Below are 19,545 nucleotides of genomic sequence, written 5' to 3' on the forward strand. Positions count from 1 at the left end.
ACTGCTAGTTTTACATGCCATCCTTATAATGGTTCAAGCAACAACTCTGAACGTGGCTTTTAACTCACATAACAAGTCCCTGCTTACTATCATGATGTCTAATAATGTAAGTATGAGATTTTATTTTATATTTTTGAGGTTGTATGGGTATGTTAACAGCAGTATTCTAGATGGGAGGAAGTTGTTGTTTTTTTTCTTAATTGTTATTTATTCTGGCAAGATTCACATATGGCATGTCAATTTTTACAACTGTGGTAATAATAAAGATGACTTTTGTGTTTTCTGTTTCAGTTTGTTGAAATTAAAGGAAGTGTTTTCAAGAAGTTCGAAAAGAACAATCTTTTTCAAATGTCAAATAGTGGTATGTACAATCAGATTCTACTTGAAGCTTTATGCAGTGTTACTGTGTAATTCATTCTGAAACTCTTAATGTCACATTTCCAACAGGCCACTACTTCCTTGACTTAAGCTGAACTCTTTCAACATCTTTACTGAGTTTTTTGTATTTTGCTTATTGTGATCTTGAGGATGTTTAATATAATAAATAATTACAGGCATTCATATAGTACTTTACCATACTTTCATACTATGGTATAGTATGGTACCATACTTTACCATACTATAGCACAAAGTGCTATACAAATGCCCGTAATTATTTATTATCTTATCTTTCTAATTCAGAAATTTCTTGGAAGCTGCTGATACAACTCCATTTTACAGATGTGGAAACTGAAACACAGAGGAAATGATCTGACTCTCTCAAGGTCACTCACTTAGCCATAGAATTATGACCACAAACCTCAGATTGGCTCTTAGGTCTCAGCTTTCTCAGTTATGACTTTATGACTTACTGCCTCCTTCCTAATTCTGCAAAGTGTGAGGTCACAAAGTGTATCCCGGAAACATTATTGTAACATAGTTGTCATAATCAGAGCAGCAGCACCTTGGTTCTCAAGGTGTGGCCCATGGATCCCTGGATGGGCGTCTGCGAAGTCAAGACTGTTCTTGTGAAGGTGCTATTTGTCTCGTCCACCGTGTTGCCATTTGCACCGGATCGTCCGGTCCAGTGGCTGCCCGGGTGCGTCAGTGATGCCGAGGCGCGTCCAGCACTGAGGGCCAGCACGGGATGCTGCAGCTGCCCCCGGAACCCTTACGGGCTTTCTTCAGCCTTGCACGGCCACCTGCCCTGTCGCCCAGCAGTGGGAACACGGTTTCACAAAAGGACCTGTACGAGAGCGGTTATGGCAGCTTATTCCCAGCCCCAGATTAGAAACAACCCAGACCCTCCTGTTCAGAGGAAAGCAGATAAATAAACGTGTGTATCTGCACTGCGAACACTGCTCTGCAGTTAGAACTACTGTGTTTCAACCGCGTAGAGGAATCTCAAAAGCTTTACGCTGAATGAAAAGAGGCCAGACATAAATAAGTGCATGCTGTGCGATTTCATATTTATGAGGTTTGTGATCAGACAAAATTAGTTTATGATAATAGAAATCAAGCAGTGATTGCTTCCTGGGGGTGGGGATTGGGTAGGAAGGGGTGTGAGGGAACTCACTGCAGTGATGGAACTGTTCATGTTTTAGTTACGGGAATGGTGGCAGAGCTCATACATTCATCAGAGCCCATCAGATTCTACAGGTAAAACTTCGCATGTGTGTAAATTTCACCTCTGTATTAGGCAAGGAAAGTAATGGCATGTGAATATATTAAAAGCAAAGGAATGTTTGGAATTATAGGAGATTTGATAACTAGGCAGGGAACAAAAAGAGCTCATGAAAAACTTCAGACAGTCTGTGGAACAGTGGTAAAACCTTAGACCTCGAAGCTGTGAGGGCAATACTGGCTTGTGCCTGTCTGTTCGGTAACATTCTTTTGAATGTGTGCTGCCAATCTCTGTGGATTTGAAATGAAAGGAAGGGGAGAGACAGGACGAAAGCTGAGATAGGATTTCTTCTTCTGTGGAGGCAGCTATAAGAATTTCACTTGTAGCAGAAGTCATGCTGTTTTTCCTTAGTGGCTTGATTTGAGTAGGCTACTCTGTAGAGCTGTAAAATAGGCTTGCAGGTCTTTTTGAAGTTTTAACAGTTTTTAGTCTTTATTGTGTGGAGGAGATTGTGAACAGTTTTCAACCTTATCACCAGTATGTTGAGATAATTAATGTCCCCTTTCCTTTCTTTTAGAAACAGGTCCCCAGAATTATAACCTCTTAGCTTAGAAAAATTAGGAATTTAGTATTTCAGTTTTCAGAAAGCTCTGAAAACAATGGCATATTGATCAAGCAATGCATGTGAATTTACAAGAAATTCAAGAGTATATTATGGCATAAATGGTTAGTAATCAGCTTGAAAAGTCTTGCTTTTTGTTAGAGGTGGAATAGTTCATGTTACAGTGCAGTGTGGTCTGCTTTGTACCCCCTTCTATCTACCTTCAAGTTTTACAACAAATTTTACCTAAGGCAGCATTAAAACCCATTCCCACATAAGAAAAAGAAAAATCTCTCCAAGTGAGAGATGGCACGTATGTGGGATCAAATTCAGAACCTTGAACAAGTCTAATGTTGAAAACCTAGTTTGGAAACTTTCAGTTCAGTTGCTCAATCATGTCTGACTCTTTGCTACCCCATAAATCACAGCACTCCAGGCCTCCCTGTCCATCACCAACTCCCGGAGTTTACTCAAACTCACCCATAGAGTCGGTGATGCCATCCAGCCATCTCATCCTCTCTCGTCCCCTTCTCCTCCTGCCCCCAATCCCTCCCAGCATCAGGGTGTTTTCCAATAAGTCAACTCTGCATGAGGTGGCCAAAGTACTGGAGTCTCAGCTTCAGCATCAGTCCTTCCTCCAATGAGCACCCAGGACTGATCTCCTTTAGGATGGACTGGTTGGATCTCTTTGCAGTCCAAGGGACTCTCAAGAGTCTTTTCTAACACGACAGTTCAAAAGCATCAATTCTTCGGCACTCAGCTTTCTTCACAGGCCAACTCTCACATCCATACATGACCACTGGAAAAACCATAGCCTTGACCAGACGGACCTTTGTTGGCAAAGTACTGTCTCTGCTTTTTAATATGCTATCTAGGTTGGTCATAACTTTCCTTCCAAGGAGTAAGCGTCTTTTAATTTCATGGCTACAGTCACCATCTACAGTGATTTTGGAGCCCGAAAAATAAAGTCTGACACTGTTTCCACTATCTCCCCATCTGTTTCCCATGAAGTGATGGGACCAGATGCCATGGTCTTAGTTTTCTGAATGTTAAGCTTTAAGCCAACTTTTTCACTCTCCTCTTTGGAAACTTTAGAGCAACTTTATCCTTTCAGTTTATTGCCTGGCTGTGCATTTTCTTTCAGGGAATTGTCCAAGGACATGCGAAATAGAGTTTAGTTAATAAAACCCAATTTTTTAACTTTTGGTCCTTTCTTCCACTTCATGTCAGTGTAAGCCCCAGCTGAGTATGGCATCTAGGCCTTTCTGATTTGGGTTCTTTAAATGAAGAGTTTTACATAGTTTTTAACCCACTGACATTGTAAACTGTACATTCAGAAAGATCCTGCAGGCGTTACATTGGTTTGAAGTATGGTTCCAACTCAGGGTGATTCTGTTTAAGTCTCAGCATAAACCTGTGTACCTGCATTCATTTAAATAACTGTTGGAAATGAAATAGTCACTTCACGTATAAAATGTGATTGTAAATACGTTAAAGCATATCCCTGTTAGTGGTAACTTAGAAAAAGGAGATTAATAACTTGAATATCAAAAATACTTTTAAAGCATTAATCACCAGTATTTTTAAGCTCCTTAATAGCGATTAAGAGAAAACATTCCCATTTTGGTAGAAATTCCACTTTTTAACTAACGTAAGAGTTCACCCCAAGTCAGACAGATTTATTTCATTCCATTTCCTGATTACATAGTATCTTAGATGCTGATAAGAAGATAACAGGTTAAAAAGTGAAATGTATTAACTAGCCTTTAGCAGGAATTTAGTTCTTTCCTTTTATTAAATTCATTCAGAGTAAGCTCAGAATACTTAGTAATTAAGGTTAATATCCTCATGAAACCTAATTTTTGCCTTGTTTTATTCTCCGAAGTTCCCTCAGTAATGCCGTTGGCTTTGTTAGCTAGCTAAATGAGTCATCCAGTTTGTTGTTGTATTCCAGACCTGAAATCCTTACCAGATCGGAAGCAGTCTGGGAAGCAGGGGTTTTATGTTACCCTAAGTCTTGTATTTTACTCTCTGCTTCTATTTTTTTCTTCTTTTGTAAAAGAAAACAGTTAGAAAACAGTTTTCTTATGTCCCCAAAGACCACTGGAGGAATTTGACTAAGTCTGACCAGATAGATGGTTTGAACATTTTTTGAGGTTTGTAGAGAACTGGCATTTCTGTGCTAGGATTATGTTGGTTTGAAAGAAGTAAATGGCCAGTGTAGCACCACACTATATATAACATATTTATTTCACAGACATTTACACTGTTAGACAATTTCATCATATTCTGACTAAAAGAAAATTATTTTAGATACATACTATAGTATTATTTATATATACTACTTTTATGTTAAACTTTTTTTCAGATATTAAGGAACGATTCACAAATTATGTGCTTTTGCTAATAGTATGTCTGAGAAACATGGAGCAGTTTTCTTGGAATCCAGGTAAGGAAGTCTTAACAGTTATGGTGCCTTTCAGTTTTGCTTCTGAGCGAAAAATCATTCTCTTCCATGGAATAAAATGAGTACACAGAAAAGTGCAGAAATCTCCAGAAGCCTTTAGCTGGTCCACTCTTCACGTGTAGGATGGGTTGACCGTGCTCTATGGGGTGGTGGGAGCTAGACCCCCCACAGTAACCTTTGGCCCAGCATGGTACCAGTGGTAAAGAACCTGCCTGCCAATGCAGGAGACGCAGGTTCGACCCCTGGGTGGGGAAGATCCCCTGGAGCAGGAATGAGAACCCACTCCAGTCTTCTTGCCTGGAGAAGCCCATGGACAGAGGAGCCTGGTGGGCTCCAGTGCATGGGGTCGCAGAGAGTCAGACACGACAGAGCACGCACACACGGTTCCCACGGACCGCACCGCATCGCTGCAGCCTGTGCCCAGTGACCCTGCTGAGCGCTGCAGCGCAGATACTTTTCTCTCTCATAGACGAGGAAACTGGAACTTATTAATAGACGATTTCCAGCGTCAGGTAGCCAGTCAGTGGCAGAGCTGATTGTCGAAAGAGGTCGAGGTGCCCTGACTGAAGCTCAGCACCTCCCTCCTGGTCAGCAGGGGGGCCCCAGCCCTGCACCCTCCACCCGCCGCCAGCTGCCCCAGGGTGGGATTGCCGCGGGTCCCTGCCAACATTTCTGATCTTCCTGCTCTGTCCCACTTGTATATCCTTCTTCAAGGCCTAAGCAGGTTATCCTGATGTTTGCATTTGTTAATCAGGCACTTGGTACTGAGTTGACGTTTTAATAAATACAGTAAAGGTGAGCAAATCTGGCAGGTTACCTCTGTATGACGGTAAAATAAAGGATGGATCAGTATCGTTGAATCTTAGTGATCAAAGAGAGAAAAAAACGGTTCAGTTAACTTGAGCACATTGTCCTCCCAGTTATCTACCGTCACCCTGAGGCAGCCCGAGAGGTTTAGACGGAGCCTCCTCACTCACCATCCCACCAGTCGTCCTGTACCCCTCCCCAAGGAGAGGCTGGGCTCCACTAACCTTGGCGCCCCCCTCAAGGCTTCCTCTGTACCAAGCTCGGAGTAAGCACTTGTCGAATGACTTAGCCTTTAACCTGATAAGATATGACTCTTCCTGATAATTAATTCTATGCCGGTTCTCTCTCCATTATCACTTGTTGAAAATGTTACAGTTTTGCCCTGTGGAGAATGCAGATTTCTCTGGTAGCCTGTGATAGGATGTTATAGAATCTTCATATTAAGAGATGTAACTGTCTCTCTTCTCCCCTACTTTATAGATCATCTCTGGGTGTTATTTCCAGATGTCTGCATGGTGGTCGCGTCAGAAATTGCTGTGGATATTGTAAAACATGCTTTTATCACAAAGTTCAATGACATCACGGCAGATGTATGTATTTTAATAAACAATTCAATGTTTGGTGTTGACTTCTGATTAGTATCATAAGGTTGTAGGATAGCAAGTTAAACTTACTGAATTTGTGAGTATGATAGAAAAGTACTACAGTTTTAAAGTTAGAATTATAATTTTAAATTTCTAAAAATGATTATGCTGCCAAAAGTATATTGTTTCAACATTAAACAGTTCTGTGTCTGTACTTTCGGGTAGAGGTATGGACTGACCAGCAGTTGAGATCAGGGTGTCTGTCACTAACTAAAACCATTATAAACTGTTAATACCATCATAACCCATCTCATTAAACTTTTAAAAATCACATTGTTCCTATTTAAAATATTAGATATCAGAACTTCTCTCTTTGACTGGATTGTTGAGTATTTTATATTTTAAAATTGATTTTCTTTTCTCCTGTGATTATGAGTAGGTTTTTGGTAAGTCCTAGAAGACAAGCACCTTATATTTTTCTACTGAAAACATTTGTTGGAACTTTTGAGAGATTTGTTTTATGTTACAACCAGGTATTTTGTAGCATTTCCAAAAATAGAAATGTGGCTGTAGGCTTGATATAAACAAAATGAGGCCTACTCACTGAGCCATCCTACCAGTCTAGTTCTCAAGAGCAATGCTCATTCCTAACCTAGGACCAAAATGAATGGTAATTTACTAGTGTCTCAGTTTGGTTTGGGTTGTGCACGCTCACTGTCACACTCTAAGAGACATAGGCCTAAAGTGCAGTGCGGTTGCAGCTGCTGCAGTCGACGACGGGATTCTGGCATTGCTGGATATTTTAATATCCTTGAGTAGAAGATGATCATGCAGTTTTTTGCAAAGACCAGATATAACAGTTTTACCCTTCACTCTCTTGGCTTCCTCAAAACAGGAATCCCTTTTCATGCAACATTTTCTCAGCAACCCAAGTCAAAACTAATAGCCTTGATTCAAATATTTAGTGTGTTTTATAGTGGAAAGGACAGTTTACAAGTGCCTTCAGGACTACTGTGTTCTCCAACTCAGCTTAGTATCATACTTAGCATTCACTCTTCTAAGAAGATACCATTATCGTTAGATGTACAGTAGTAATTTTTTAAAACTGTTCATTTAATTTATAATTTCGGAATTACTTTCTGTGCCTTGCACTACTTAAAATAGCCACTCTTCCTAAAAGTCTAAACTCTCAACGACCATAATCATTGAATATTTATCCCTCTTTAAAGGAAACCTTTAAAAGGCCTTGAACCTATCAAGGGGAATTGAGGCTCTTTTTCACTCTTATTGTAGGTGAACAAATTAGGGAAAAACTACCCAGATGTCACTTGGTTATTAGCACTTCCTTTCTGGTTAGTTATTGAACATTTTATCTACAAAGTAAATCTTTCCATGTTTTATATTTGCACTATATTACTTAATACCTCATTCTTATTTGTCTTTAGGTCTACAGTGAATATAGAGCCAGCCTTGCTTTTGACCTTGTTAGCAGTCGGCAGAAAAATGTATGCATTATATATATAAAAGGCGTAATCTGAAGTTAACTGAACAATGGTTTAATTAATTAATAATTAATTTTTTGAACAATAGTTTAATGTAGCATGGGATATTAATTAAGGGAAAGTTAGGTAAACTGCCTTATTTCTGTTCTTGACACTAAATGTTTACAAAATAATAAAAATAATGCTAATACTTATTACATAGGATATGGTTTCTACAGCATTGAAGCAGTTATGCAACTTTGTATTTTAAAGTTCTTATGAATATTTAGATCACTCCATTGTTTTACTAAATTTCAGTATAGGTACTAGGGTCTCTTCTTGCTCACAGTCTCACCTGTTTAGAATATTTGCTGGTGATGAATGAATTATACTGTTTTTTTTAAGTTTGAAATGTTTCTTATTTTAATTACGATAACAATAAGAAATATTATATATAAGCACAGACAGCATTCCTGTACCTGACTTTTCTGATGAATTCTGCTTTTTAAGTGCTTATTAAATCCCATAAATCCTTTTCTTCTCTCTCTGTCCAGGCATATACTGATTATAGTGACTCCGTGGCCCGGAGGATGGGGTTTATTCCTCTCCCACTAGCTGTTTTAGTAAGTCCATACGCTTTTTATGATGAGATGACCATCATTAAAGACTATGAATAAATGGATTATCAATCAGTTTGTTCTAAAATGACTTGATAGTAAAATTAAAGGTCCATGACTTAGAAGGAAATTTTGTTTTAAATTATAATATTTTCCTTTTGGATTTTGAGCCATTTAATGGATAAAAGGTGTTAAGGCATATTTTACGTGATAGCTTTCCTAACAATGAGAATATTCATTTTTGCTTATTCACTTGGCAGTGATTTTTCTTTTTGAATGGAAATACCTAGTGGTAGGCATTTTGAGTGGCCACTGTAACACATATTGGTGGAAGTATAAGTTGATCCAACATTTCTGAAGAGCCCCATGACAGTATTATGCTTTGATGAAGTAATTCCAGTTCTAGGAATTTCTCCTAAGAAAACAGTCATGAAAGGCAAATGGCGATTTATAGGGAAGGTTATGCACTGCAGTAGCATTTATAGTAGTAAAAACTTGGCAACAGATGAAATAGATTAAATAAACACGATTGCTCAAATGAAGTATTCTGTATTCATTATAAGTACTACTTCTTAAATTTTTTTTCAAAATTTTTACAAGGGAATTTTCTACTGTTATACACAGGAAATATCATATATATTTTTAAATCATGGCACTGAAACTTAATCAAAAACATTAGTCATCAACTTCTGATATTTTAATAAATTTCTCAGAACAGCCTTGCAAATAGTTGTAATATTTAATTAGAGCTCTAATAATGTTAATTAAGAAGATTTTGCTGACTGCACTTATATTTGATTGCATTCCTTTTGGCTAACTATTCTCACATCAAAACAAATGCGACTGTCTTTTCATTGAAGGATATCTGAAGTTTTCCAAAGATGCAAAGTCTCATGGAAATTAAGAGATATAGAAAGAAGTTGTAGGTCATACTAACTGTATTTTTTACCAGCTTGCCTAACTTTTTTTTAGAGGATGAATGGCTAATAGATTTCATGTTATTTAAACTTCAGCAGGACTCTCCAGATAAACACATCCTAAATATTTTCAGTTGTGTTAGTAGTTTGTTTTTATTATATACAAATATGGCTTTCTTTTGCTTAGGGAAAGGAACTCCTAGAATTTTGGAAAAACAAAAAATTCTGAAGAGTGAAATTGTTTGTTAATGGTTTAAGAGATTGATAAAATAGAATTTAAGATTTTTTCTTTGTTTTCTGCAACTGGAAAAAGGATACTTGCCGTGTGAGAATAAACCTAGGCTGCCTTTTTGTTTTTTTTAAGGATTAGTTAAGTGGTTGGATTTAAATGTGGCCCTGCTTTGCCAAGTAATAATTTGCCTAGTAACTTATTTACCAGAAAATTCTGATCATAATTAGTATGAATTTTTTAAATTAGTATTTTTAGATTTTTCATCAATCTTCATTTTATTCTCTAAGTGAGTTTTATGGTGGTTATACCAGAAGATTTAAGTTTAGTTAATACTTGATTAGCAGAACACTTCTGGGAAATCTGTAGTTTTGAAGGGGATTGTGGAGCTACGTGCAGACCCAGTGGGTTTTCTTCTGCAGTGTTTTTCTCACCGAGCACCAGAGTGACCCCAGAGCTTTGGCAGAAACCTAGGGCCCCTGAGGAATAAACTGAGGCCTCAGGAACCAAGCCAGTTCTTGCATTAAGGCCAAGAGTAGCAGTGTTTCCTTGTAAATGTTACTTTAAGTCCTAGAATGAGTTCATATCCAAGAAAAGTAAATCAAATCAAGGTCTCAAGGAAATTAGACTTGGGACATATGTATCTTAAACTTACCTAATGATATACTGGGTAAAAATGAAGTCATTGAAACCTCTTTACTTTTCATATTTCTGAACAAAATTCTAGAACCATATTACTTTTCATCACAAATGTTTGATGACAGGTCATTTCCCCATTAGAGACTGAGACAGAGATTTTATTGGATATATATGGCAGTTCATTCTGTCTAGCTCCTCCCAATTGCTCTTTTATTAAAAGCATTTTTAAAATATCATCTGAAATGTTCTTGTGTTATTTATTTAACTGAGACTCTTCCATTTGAGGATGACATTACTGGACAAGGTTGGTTATTTTCCCTGATTTTCTGTTTTCACATAGCAGCCCCCACATACCCTAATATAGGGGTACATTAAGGTGAACCTATAACATGTGTAAATATTTTTCAGTGACAGATTCCATCAGATTTATTCAGCAAATTTCCAGAGATAGCGCTGTTACTCTTATGTTTCTGTGAGATAAGTAAGAAAATATAAGATCCCCTGGAGGAGGGCATGGCAGCCCACTCCAGGATTCTTGCCTGGAGAATCCCATGGACAGAGGAGCCTGGCGGGCTGCAGTCCATAGGGTGCAGAGTCAGACACGACTGAAGCAACTTAGCAACCATAACTCTCCAAAAGAGACAGAAATTTTCTGGCCTGTGAGTAAATTAGTTTCCTAACAATATTTAGTTTTGTTAAACAGTACATGCCCCCTAAGGGTTCCCTTTTCTGTCTCTCTCAGCAAGTCCTTGGAGTTCTCAGAGAGTCAAAGAACAAAGGACAGAAAATGCAAGAATGAGGGGCACACTCACCAAGTGCTTCCAGCCCTGGTGGGGATGCATGCAGCAAGATGAATCCGTTTATAGTTCCCAGAATAATCTTTATTTTTAAAGCCAACTCATTTGCATCTCTGTTAAGTACAGGTAAAAATGTCAGTCATGAGCTGGGTGCAGTGTCTGACTTTAGAGTCAGAGGTTGAATTTGGCATTAGTGGGCATTTTAGATTTGCCCAAAGAATCTCTATCTACCATAAAAGGTTCCACAAGCAGCCAGGTTCTGATATGAATTGACACATCCTATAACTGCTTTCTTGGGTTTAGACAAAAGCCACAGGAATGTGCCCAGAATGTTAAAGTCGGCATGGAGAAACCTTCTTTCAAATGTTAACTGATAACTTTGTGTGTTTTGTTTATGTGATTTGTTGTTTTGGTTTGTTTCTGGCTAGCTCATCAGAGTGGTAACAAGTTCAATTAAGGTGCAAGGAATCCTGTCTTATGCCTGCGTCATCCTCTTCTATTTGGGGTAAGATTAACTGTTCTTTAATGTTTTTGGGTATACAGTAAAGTGTAAAGGCAGAGGGCTTCCCAGGTGGCGCTAGTGGTAAAGAACCTGCCTGCCAGTGCAGGAGATGTAAAGTGATGCGGGTTTGATCCCTGAGGCGAGAAGATTCCCCTAGAGGAGGGCATGATCCACTGCAGCATTCTTGCCTGGAGAATCCCCTGGACAGAGGAACATGGCGGGCTACAGTCCATAGGGTCACACAGAGTCAGACATGACTGAAGTGACTTAACACACACACACACACATACACACATAAATGTACAATGTAGTAGAAGTTAACAGCAACCAGGCCACAGCTGTCCTGGAATCTCCAGCATGTATCCCCAAATGTGTTTGTGACTCAGTTAAATTCTGGCTAAATTAAATATGCTATTTGGCAGAAGTATTGATGGCACTTTATTTTTTTTTTCTTTTTTTCCCATTTATTTTTATTAGTTGGAGGCTAATTACTTTACAATATTGTAGTGGTTTTTGCCATACATTGACATGAATCAGTCATGGACTTACATGTGTTCCCCATCCCAATACCCCCCTCTCACCTCCCTCCCCATCCCATCCCTCTGGGTCTTCCCAGTGCACCAGCCCTGAGCACTTGTCTCATGCATCCAACCTGGGCTGGTGATCTGTTTCACCCTTGATAGTATACTTGTTTCAATGCTGTTCTCTCTGAACATCCCACCCTCGCCTTCTCCCACAGAGTCTAAAAATCTCTTCTGTACATCTGTGTCTCTTTTTCTGTTTTGCATATAGGGTTATCATTACCATCTTTTTAAATTCCATGTATATGTGTTAGTATACTGTATTGATCTTTATCTTTCTAGCTTAGTTCACTCTGTATAGTGGGCTCCAGTTTCATCCATCTCATTAGAACTGATTCAAATGTATTCTTTTTAATGGCTGAGTAATATTCCCATTGTGTATATGTACCACAGCTTCCTTATCCATTCATCTGCTGATGGGCATCTAGGTTGCTTCCATTTAGATTGTATTTTAATCTTTTAATGAAATCACTTACTTATAGTCCTCCTTATTTAAGGCTTAAGTTATGTTTGCCACACTAATTATTAAGCACACTCTAGGCCTTGTCAGACAGTAAAAATCTGCCTGCAATACATGAGATACTATTAATGAGTTTGATCCCTGGGTGGGGAAGATCCCCTGGAGAAGGAAATGGCAGCCCACTCCAGTATTCCTGCCTGGGAAATCCCGTGGACGGAGGAGCTGCAGTCCGTGGGGTCGCAAAGAGTCGGACTCCACTGAGTCCACTCCACGCACCACACACACATCAGTGTGAAGAGCTTTGTTTTGTTTTTTTCAGAATTTTTGCCAGATTCATTTCAAATGCCTAAAAATACTATGTACCTTTTGGTCCAGAAATCCCACTTCTGTAATTATAGATATTTTGGAGTTTATCTTAAGGAAACAGAGATATAACATAGTTTTCTTAAGCAGAAACTTTTTAATAGAAGCAACATGCTAGAAGTAATGTAAGTAACCAGAAATTGAAGGCTTTGGGGGGCTCTGTTATATGATGGCCGGCACAGAGAAGCTTTGCAAGCCCATCACGGCCAGTGCACTGAGGAGCCACCAGTGGGTCAGAATAATGTTCCGGATGCATTGTCATTTACAGCAGCGGTGGTCATACAGCAGAACTGGCGGGCATTTCTGTGTGCCCGGCACTGTTCTGCGGAGAAGGCAATGGCACCCCACTCCAGTGTTCTTTCCTGGAGAATCCCAGGGACGGGGGAGCCTGGTGGGCTGCCATCTATGGGGTCGCACAGTCAGTCACGACTGAGGCGACTTAGCCACAGCAGCAGCACTGTTCTGAGCATCTTACTAAAATCACCTCCCTTCTGGACAAACTTGGTAGGGAATTCACTGAGATACACACAGGTGCTGAGCAGTGGAGTCAGGGCTTGAACCCACACGCTCAGCCCCCAGAGCCTCTACTCTGGCTGTGAGCACCAATCCCCCACCACCTTCTTAAAGACACCCCGATTCTGGAGAGCAAGAGGTACAAATAGATGTGCGTTCCGAGCACAGACGACGGCAGGGTCATACACCAGATGTCACTTAGACAGTTTAGCACCAGGTAAAACTTCTAAGTATTATTAGTTCTTATGATAAAAACCAAGGGGTTTTTCAAAACTGCTTCCCTGGGGTGAAGAAGCCTCCAGAAACTCGGGTGTGCACGAGGAGCTGGCCCTGTGGCACCGGGTGGCCCGCCCTCCCCTCCCCTCCTCCCCTCCTCCCCGGCCGAGCTGGGGGCGGCTGGCCCCCGTGTGCAGCGACGGACCCCCACAGCGCGTGGCGGTGTCTCCCGGTTCTAGGTTGGTCTCCCTGAAAGTCTTGAACAGCATCGTCCTTCTGGGGAAATCCTGCCAGTACGTGAAGGAGGCCAAGATGGAAGAGAAGCTGTTCCACCCGCCCCCGGCCAGCGCTCCCGGCAAACCGCCCAGTAAATCACAGAACAAGTGCAAAGCCTCCCAAGGTAGGTGTGGCTCTCTGTTCGTCACCTCTGCGAATTGTCACCTAGAGAATCAGTTGTCTGAACGCTCTGTGATAAAAAAATCACTGTTGAGCAGCGCTTTCAAGATCGGATTTTGCTTTGCTCAGCCTTGGATTATTCATGTTCATGCTGAGATCTCATCGCAGACGCCCCTGGGGAAGAGCTCTGAGCCTTTTTCTGTCTGTCCCTGTTCAGTAGATGGTCATCGGGCGCCTGGTACCTGGCGGGTCCAGGGACAGCTGGGCCACAGACAAGACGGTCAGGGGGAGAGCGGGTGGACGTGCACTGTGTCGTGGGGGAGAGCGAAGCAGGCTGGCGGGAGGACACGGCGGGTGGGGGCTCCCCAGCTGTGAGGAGCTGGGGTGTGGGTGAACGCGCAGGGGCCTCGGGCAGGGGCAGCGAGAGCCAGGGAGGCCAGAGGACCCCGACCCCAGGGGAGAGGGGCCGGGGGGGACCCGAGAGCCCCGACCCCAGGGCAGAGGGACAGGGTGCGGGGGTCAAGAGCCCCGACCCCAGGGGAGAGGGACAGTGGGGGGACCCGAGAGCTCCGACCCCTGGAGAGAGGGACTGGTAGGGGGCCTGAGAGTCCCTACCCCAGGGTAGAGGGACAGTGGGGGGACCCGAGAGCGCCCCCCGGGGGAGAGGGACCAGGGGTCCCGAGAGGCCGCCCAGGACTCCCGCTGCTCCCGTGAGCATCTTGGCTTCTGCCATGTGGGGAGGGGCCGTTGGAGAGAGGGGGGCCGGGATGCGGGATCAGTCTAGGTCTCTGTGGAAAATAGACTCAGGAAGGTGAGCCCAGGAGTGGAGGCCAGCGGAGAGATGCCCGGCTCTGTGCACAGGTCAGCGTGGGCGCAGCGGGAGACCAGATTCTGGGTGCATCACCAGGAGCACAGGGCTCGCTGGGAGGTCATGCCCTGCAGAGAGGGGTTAAGGGTGGCCCCAGGATTTCTGGCCTGGAAGACTGGAGGAAGGACTGGGGCTTAATTGTTGTCAGTGGACGGCGGTTCCACGTCCACATGAGTATTTGTTCAGATGACTTTCAGTTTAAACGATTCACTGTTGCGTGGCTGTGCCAGGTGGTATATGAGACCCTGGAGCTACAGAGGTAAATAAATGAAGCTTTGGGGCCTCACAGACTGACAGAGGAGCCAGCAGAAGTGGCTGACCCAGATCAGAGAGCAGTGGGTTACAGAGGGGACGGGAGAGGGCCCTTCCCGGAGGTGGCGAGGCCTGGACTGAGTCCCGAAGCACGAGAAGAAGTAAGACCCGGAGCGGGGGGCTCGTCAGGAGAGGGGCCGGCGGGGGCTCCACAATGGGGTGGCAGAGCAGAGAGCCGGGGTCAGTGTCCAGCAGGCGGTGAGCCGGAGGGGAGGCTGAGTGGGCGGGGGTGTCGAGCAGGGCGCCGCACTCCTGCCTGTGTGTGTGTGTGTGTGTGTGTGTGTGTGTGTGTGTCTGCCGAGCAGGGCGCCGCGCTCCTGCCTGTGTGTGTGTGTGTGTGTGTGTGTCTGCCGAGCAGGGCGCCGCGCTCCTGCCTGTGTGTGTGTGTGTGTGTGTGTGTGTGTGTGTATCTGCCGAGCAGGGCGCCGCGCTCCTGCCTGTGTGTGTGTGTGTGTGTGTGTGTGTGTGTGTGTGTGTCTGCCGAGCAGGGCGCCGCGCTCCTGCCTGTGTGTGTGTGTGTGTGTGTGTGTGTGTGTGTGTGTGTGTCTGCCGAGCAGGGCGCCGCGCTCCTGCCTGTGTGTGTGTGTGTGTGTGTGTGTGTGTGTGTCTGCCGAGCAGGGCGCCGCGCTCCTGCCTCCGTCGCGGCCGTGTGTGTGTATGTGTGTGTCTGCGCCCATCCGGCCCTCCATCTTAACCAGGTACCCTCTGTGGCCGTGTGTGTGTGTGTGTGTGTGTGTGTGTGTCCGTCTTAACCAGGTACCCTCTGTGGCCGTGTGTGTGTGTGTGTGTGTGTGTCCGTCTTAACCAGGTACCCTCTGTGGCCGTGTGTGTGTGTGTGTGTCTGCGCCCGTCTGGCCCTCCGTCTTAACCAGGTACCCTCTGTGGCCGTGTGTGTGTGTGTGTGTGTGTGTGTGTGTGTCTGCGCCCGTCCGGCCCTCCATCTTAACCAGGTACCCTCTGTGGCCGTGTGTGTGTGTGTGTGTGTGTGTGTGTGTCCGTCTTAACCAGGTACCCTCTGTGGCCGTGTGTGTGTGTGTGTGTGTCTGCGCCCGTCCAGCCCTCCATCTTAACCAGGTACCCTCTGTGGCCGTGTGTGTGTGTGTGTGTGTGTGTGTGTGTGTGTGTCTGCGCCAGTCCGGCCCTCCGTCTTAACCAGGTACCCTCTGTGGGGTGTCATTCTTACCCCGATGACACTGCTCAGGTATGGGCTGAGTGTACAGTTCGCAGGTTGGTGTGTCCAGGCCCCCAGACTCGGGATGCCCTTGGCCATTTGGGGATTCGTTCATGGGTGTGTTTTTAATCTCTCATCTGAACTTCCTGGAAGTAAGATGCCGACTCTGTCTAACTACCGTGACCACACACGATAGTCGCAGTGGTCTCGCGTCTGCTCAGCCCTGCTGTCTTGGGGGGGGCAGTGTTAGGGTTTGGGCCTGGCGGCGGTCTTCCTAGGACCTGTGTGTGCACGAAGATGGTTGTGACACAGGACTTCTGATTTTCCCCAAATCTGGCAACAGTGCTATTTGTGGGCCGTGGTCCACATTACACTGCCATATACAATTTTGGATGAGGAAACAGAAATAGTATGGCCTCTTAAGTTTCATTATAAGCCATAGGGTTTATACAGCATGCTGTTAATATTAGGCTATTGTTTGCTTTATCTGAAAGCATGGACAGTCGACATTTTTTTCAGTCCCACTATACTGGAAAGCTTGTGGTTATGATAGGCTGGCAGGACACCCTTTTCTAATTACACGGGTCTGTTTTTCCACAGAAGAAACCCTGTCTGCCTCAGTCACCAGCCAGCCCGCTCATCAGAAGGAAAATGCGATCCCGCTGCTCGTGACGAGCAGCTCTGATCAGCTTCTGACCACCCCGGACGGCGACGAGAAGGACATAACACAGGAGAACTCAGAACTGAAACACAGGTCCTCAAAGAAAGATCTGTTAGAGATAGACAGGTTCACAATTTGTGGAAACCGAATTGACTGAATTCCGGAGCTCCGGGTGCCAAAGATGCAGTCTCGGGGCCCCAGAGGCAGTGCCCCCCAGACGGACAGATGCTGAAGACGGCACTTAAATATTTATTTAAGAACTTAACTTATTGACGGAAGGCAAATCTTAGTGTCCTTCTCCAGTGGCGTGGTCTGGCTAAAGGTCAGGTCACACGGGGCAGCCATCAGCGACCTCCAGTCTCGAGCCCTTGGACAGATGGGTGGCTCAGGAAAGGTCCCTCCTGCTCGGGGAAGCCGCAGAGTCACCCTGGGCCCCGCGGGAGCGACCCCACCACCCCCTCCACTCCGTCAGCCTGTGCTTCCAGGGGACGGGACTCCACCTCGAGTCCTCGGCGTCGGGGTGCGCTGGAGACGGCGGAGCTCTCACATGACGCTCCGTTTCCAGCCTCATTCTGTTCCCACCGTTTTCAAACTTCATCTGCCAAAGCATTAAAAAAAAAAAAAAAGATAACAATAATTAAACTTAAGGTAAATGTTCTTACCACCAGAATACTCTTCGAAGATGTATCTGAATTAATCAGAATAAAAAGCTACCTTAAATGAGACATGATGGATAGTAGCATTTTATAGAAGGAAAGGAAAAAAAAAACCCTTAAGCCAGTTTATTTAAAAAATATGAATGAATGAAGGTTTGCACCACTGAGAAAATGTTTCCTAGTTTTTCCATTTTACTCTTCATAGCCAAACGTGAGCTGTATTTCGTGTAATTGCAGTGGATAAAATAGGAATTCCCTGACAGAAAGGCACTTTTTATTCTGAAAAAAGCAGAGCAGTGTTCATTTTCAGGTGGAGTTAACTGGTTTCCCTTTCAAACTGATTGCTTCCTAAGTTGTTACCATTAAAAGGGTTTGGTATCGAACAGGCTGAGGAACTGTCAGAGGACAGAACTGAAAGGTATCAACTTCAACTGGGTTTTCCAAGTCACGGTTTTAAAGTCACTCTTGTGTGGGTGGGGCATCGTCTTGCTCGGGCTCCTAGAAAGAGCTGGTCTGCCCGTCTGCCTGTCCGTCTGTCTGTGCGCCCACGCCTGGCACCGGTCTGTGCTCTGGGGAGGTGGGCCCCCAGGTGTGTGTGCGCCAGGGTGGGCAGGCTGTGTGGGGAAAAGGAAAGGAGACGTCTGAGGCATGCGGGTGGCCATCCAGGTGTGGACAGGGGCTTGTGTGGGGAGCAGCCAAATGGTGCTTCTTGGTTTTGTTTGAGATCAAGATTCCATTTCTGCTTAATTACCCGTCCATGGCCCACATCACAGGACAGGTTCTTTTCCACCACATTTTATCTTGAGGAGCCTTTCTGCATTTTTATAAAAAATTGTCCAGGGTCTAATTTCAGAATGTCCAGATGTTGCCGTTAACTGTTAACTTCCTTTGATGTTTTCATTTGAAGTTCAGCTCTTGTGCTGATATTTCCCGCATGTGATATGGCAGAAGGTAAATTTTAGCTGATTTGTCTTATCTCCTGGGTGAAACGTAAAGTAAGCTTTAATGCTTTGACTCGTTCCTCTGAAAAATAAAAGCGAATTTTAATGTGTTACATTAAAGCTAAAGGAATCTGAAGATGATTGTTCACATAAGGTTAAAAAAAGGAAAATAATACAGAAATGCTTTTGGGAAACCAGGAAGTACTTAAGTTAAAAATGAAAGACTTGAAATTGCTTTGTGTATGTTTCAGTGAAGGCCCATGTTAGAATTATTATTGTTATTATTATTGTTTTTCCACCTTCTCTTCACCACCATAAGGAACAGTTCCACTAGGAATGAGCATAGCTTGGGGAAAACTTGGCCAAACAAAGCCCCGATCAGAGCAAAAATATGATTTGGGTATATCTTTCAGTTCAGCTTGAATGACTCTGTAACTATGCTGTCATTTTTGGAAGGTTTTTTTTTTGCAGAATATATTGGGAGTTTGGACTGATGTTCATTTCTTCTGTTAAAATGGCATTCAGTACTAATTTTATAAGTGCATCTTGTGTGAAACTCAATAAATTCAATTTTATAATCTTTTTTTAAAAACGGCCACTGAATTTATTTTAATTATATTGACTGCTATATTTGGTGGAATGAATTTCCCACTCTATAAGAATTTCCTTCCAATTCACAAGTGACAGGACACTCTAATTTGAATTACTCTTTTGGTTTTAATGATAGAAAAATGTTTGATTTTTACCTTTGGAGAGAAATACTGGCTGGATCTTGATCATAGACCATTTAGTATCTCAGCAAATTAAGGTACTTCACTTTGCAGGTGTTTTGAATGTCACACCATGCACTTTTCACATCTGGGAGTCAAGTGGAACACAGTGCTTTGGTTTAAAAAAAAAAAATCCAAGGCACAACATGAGTCAGGCTCATAGCTTTTTCTTTAAGATAGAAGTATAAACACCAGGAGTCATTCAGAGCCTGGAATCTTGTTATAATTAGAAATTGTCTGTCAGAAATGTTCTACCATCCCTGGTAACTCAGCAGTGTTGTGTGCTCAGCTGCTAAGTCCTGTCTGACTCCTTGTGATCCCATGGACTGTAGCCCACCAGGCTCCTCTGTCCCTGGGATTTCCCAGGCAACAATACTGGAGTGGGTTGCCATT

General features: G+C 43.4%; 1 protein-coding gene across 1 annotated transcript in view; it reads left to right on the forward strand.

Annotated features, from left to right (window-relative positions):
- TAPT1 (transmembrane anterior posterior transformation 1) overlaps positions 1-18,974 on the forward strand; it is a 60,581-nt gene extending 41,607 nt beyond the window's left edge. The window contains 9 exon segments of the mRNA XM_070458087.1: positions 9-106; positions 292-361; positions 4,573-4,653; positions 5,959-6,068; positions 7,508-7,567; positions 8,098-8,166; positions 11,171-11,247; positions 13,617-13,777; positions 16,725-18,974. Coding sequence (XP_070314188.1) covers positions 9-106; positions 292-361; positions 4,573-4,653; positions 5,959-6,068; positions 7,508-7,567; positions 8,098-8,166; positions 11,171-11,247; positions 13,617-13,777; positions 16,725-16,942 — 944 coding nt within the window. The 3' untranslated portion in view covers positions 16,943-18,974.
- Positions 18,975-19,545: the final 571 nt, after the last annotated feature.

Source organism: Odocoileus virginianus, chromosome 29, assembly GCF_023699985.2.
Source record: "Odocoileus virginianus isolate 20LAN1187 ecotype Illinois chromosome 29, Ovbor_1.2, whole genome shotgun sequence".
NCBI classification, from domain to species: domain Eukaryota; kingdom Metazoa; phylum Chordata; class Mammalia; order Artiodactyla; family Cervidae; genus Odocoileus; species Odocoileus virginianus.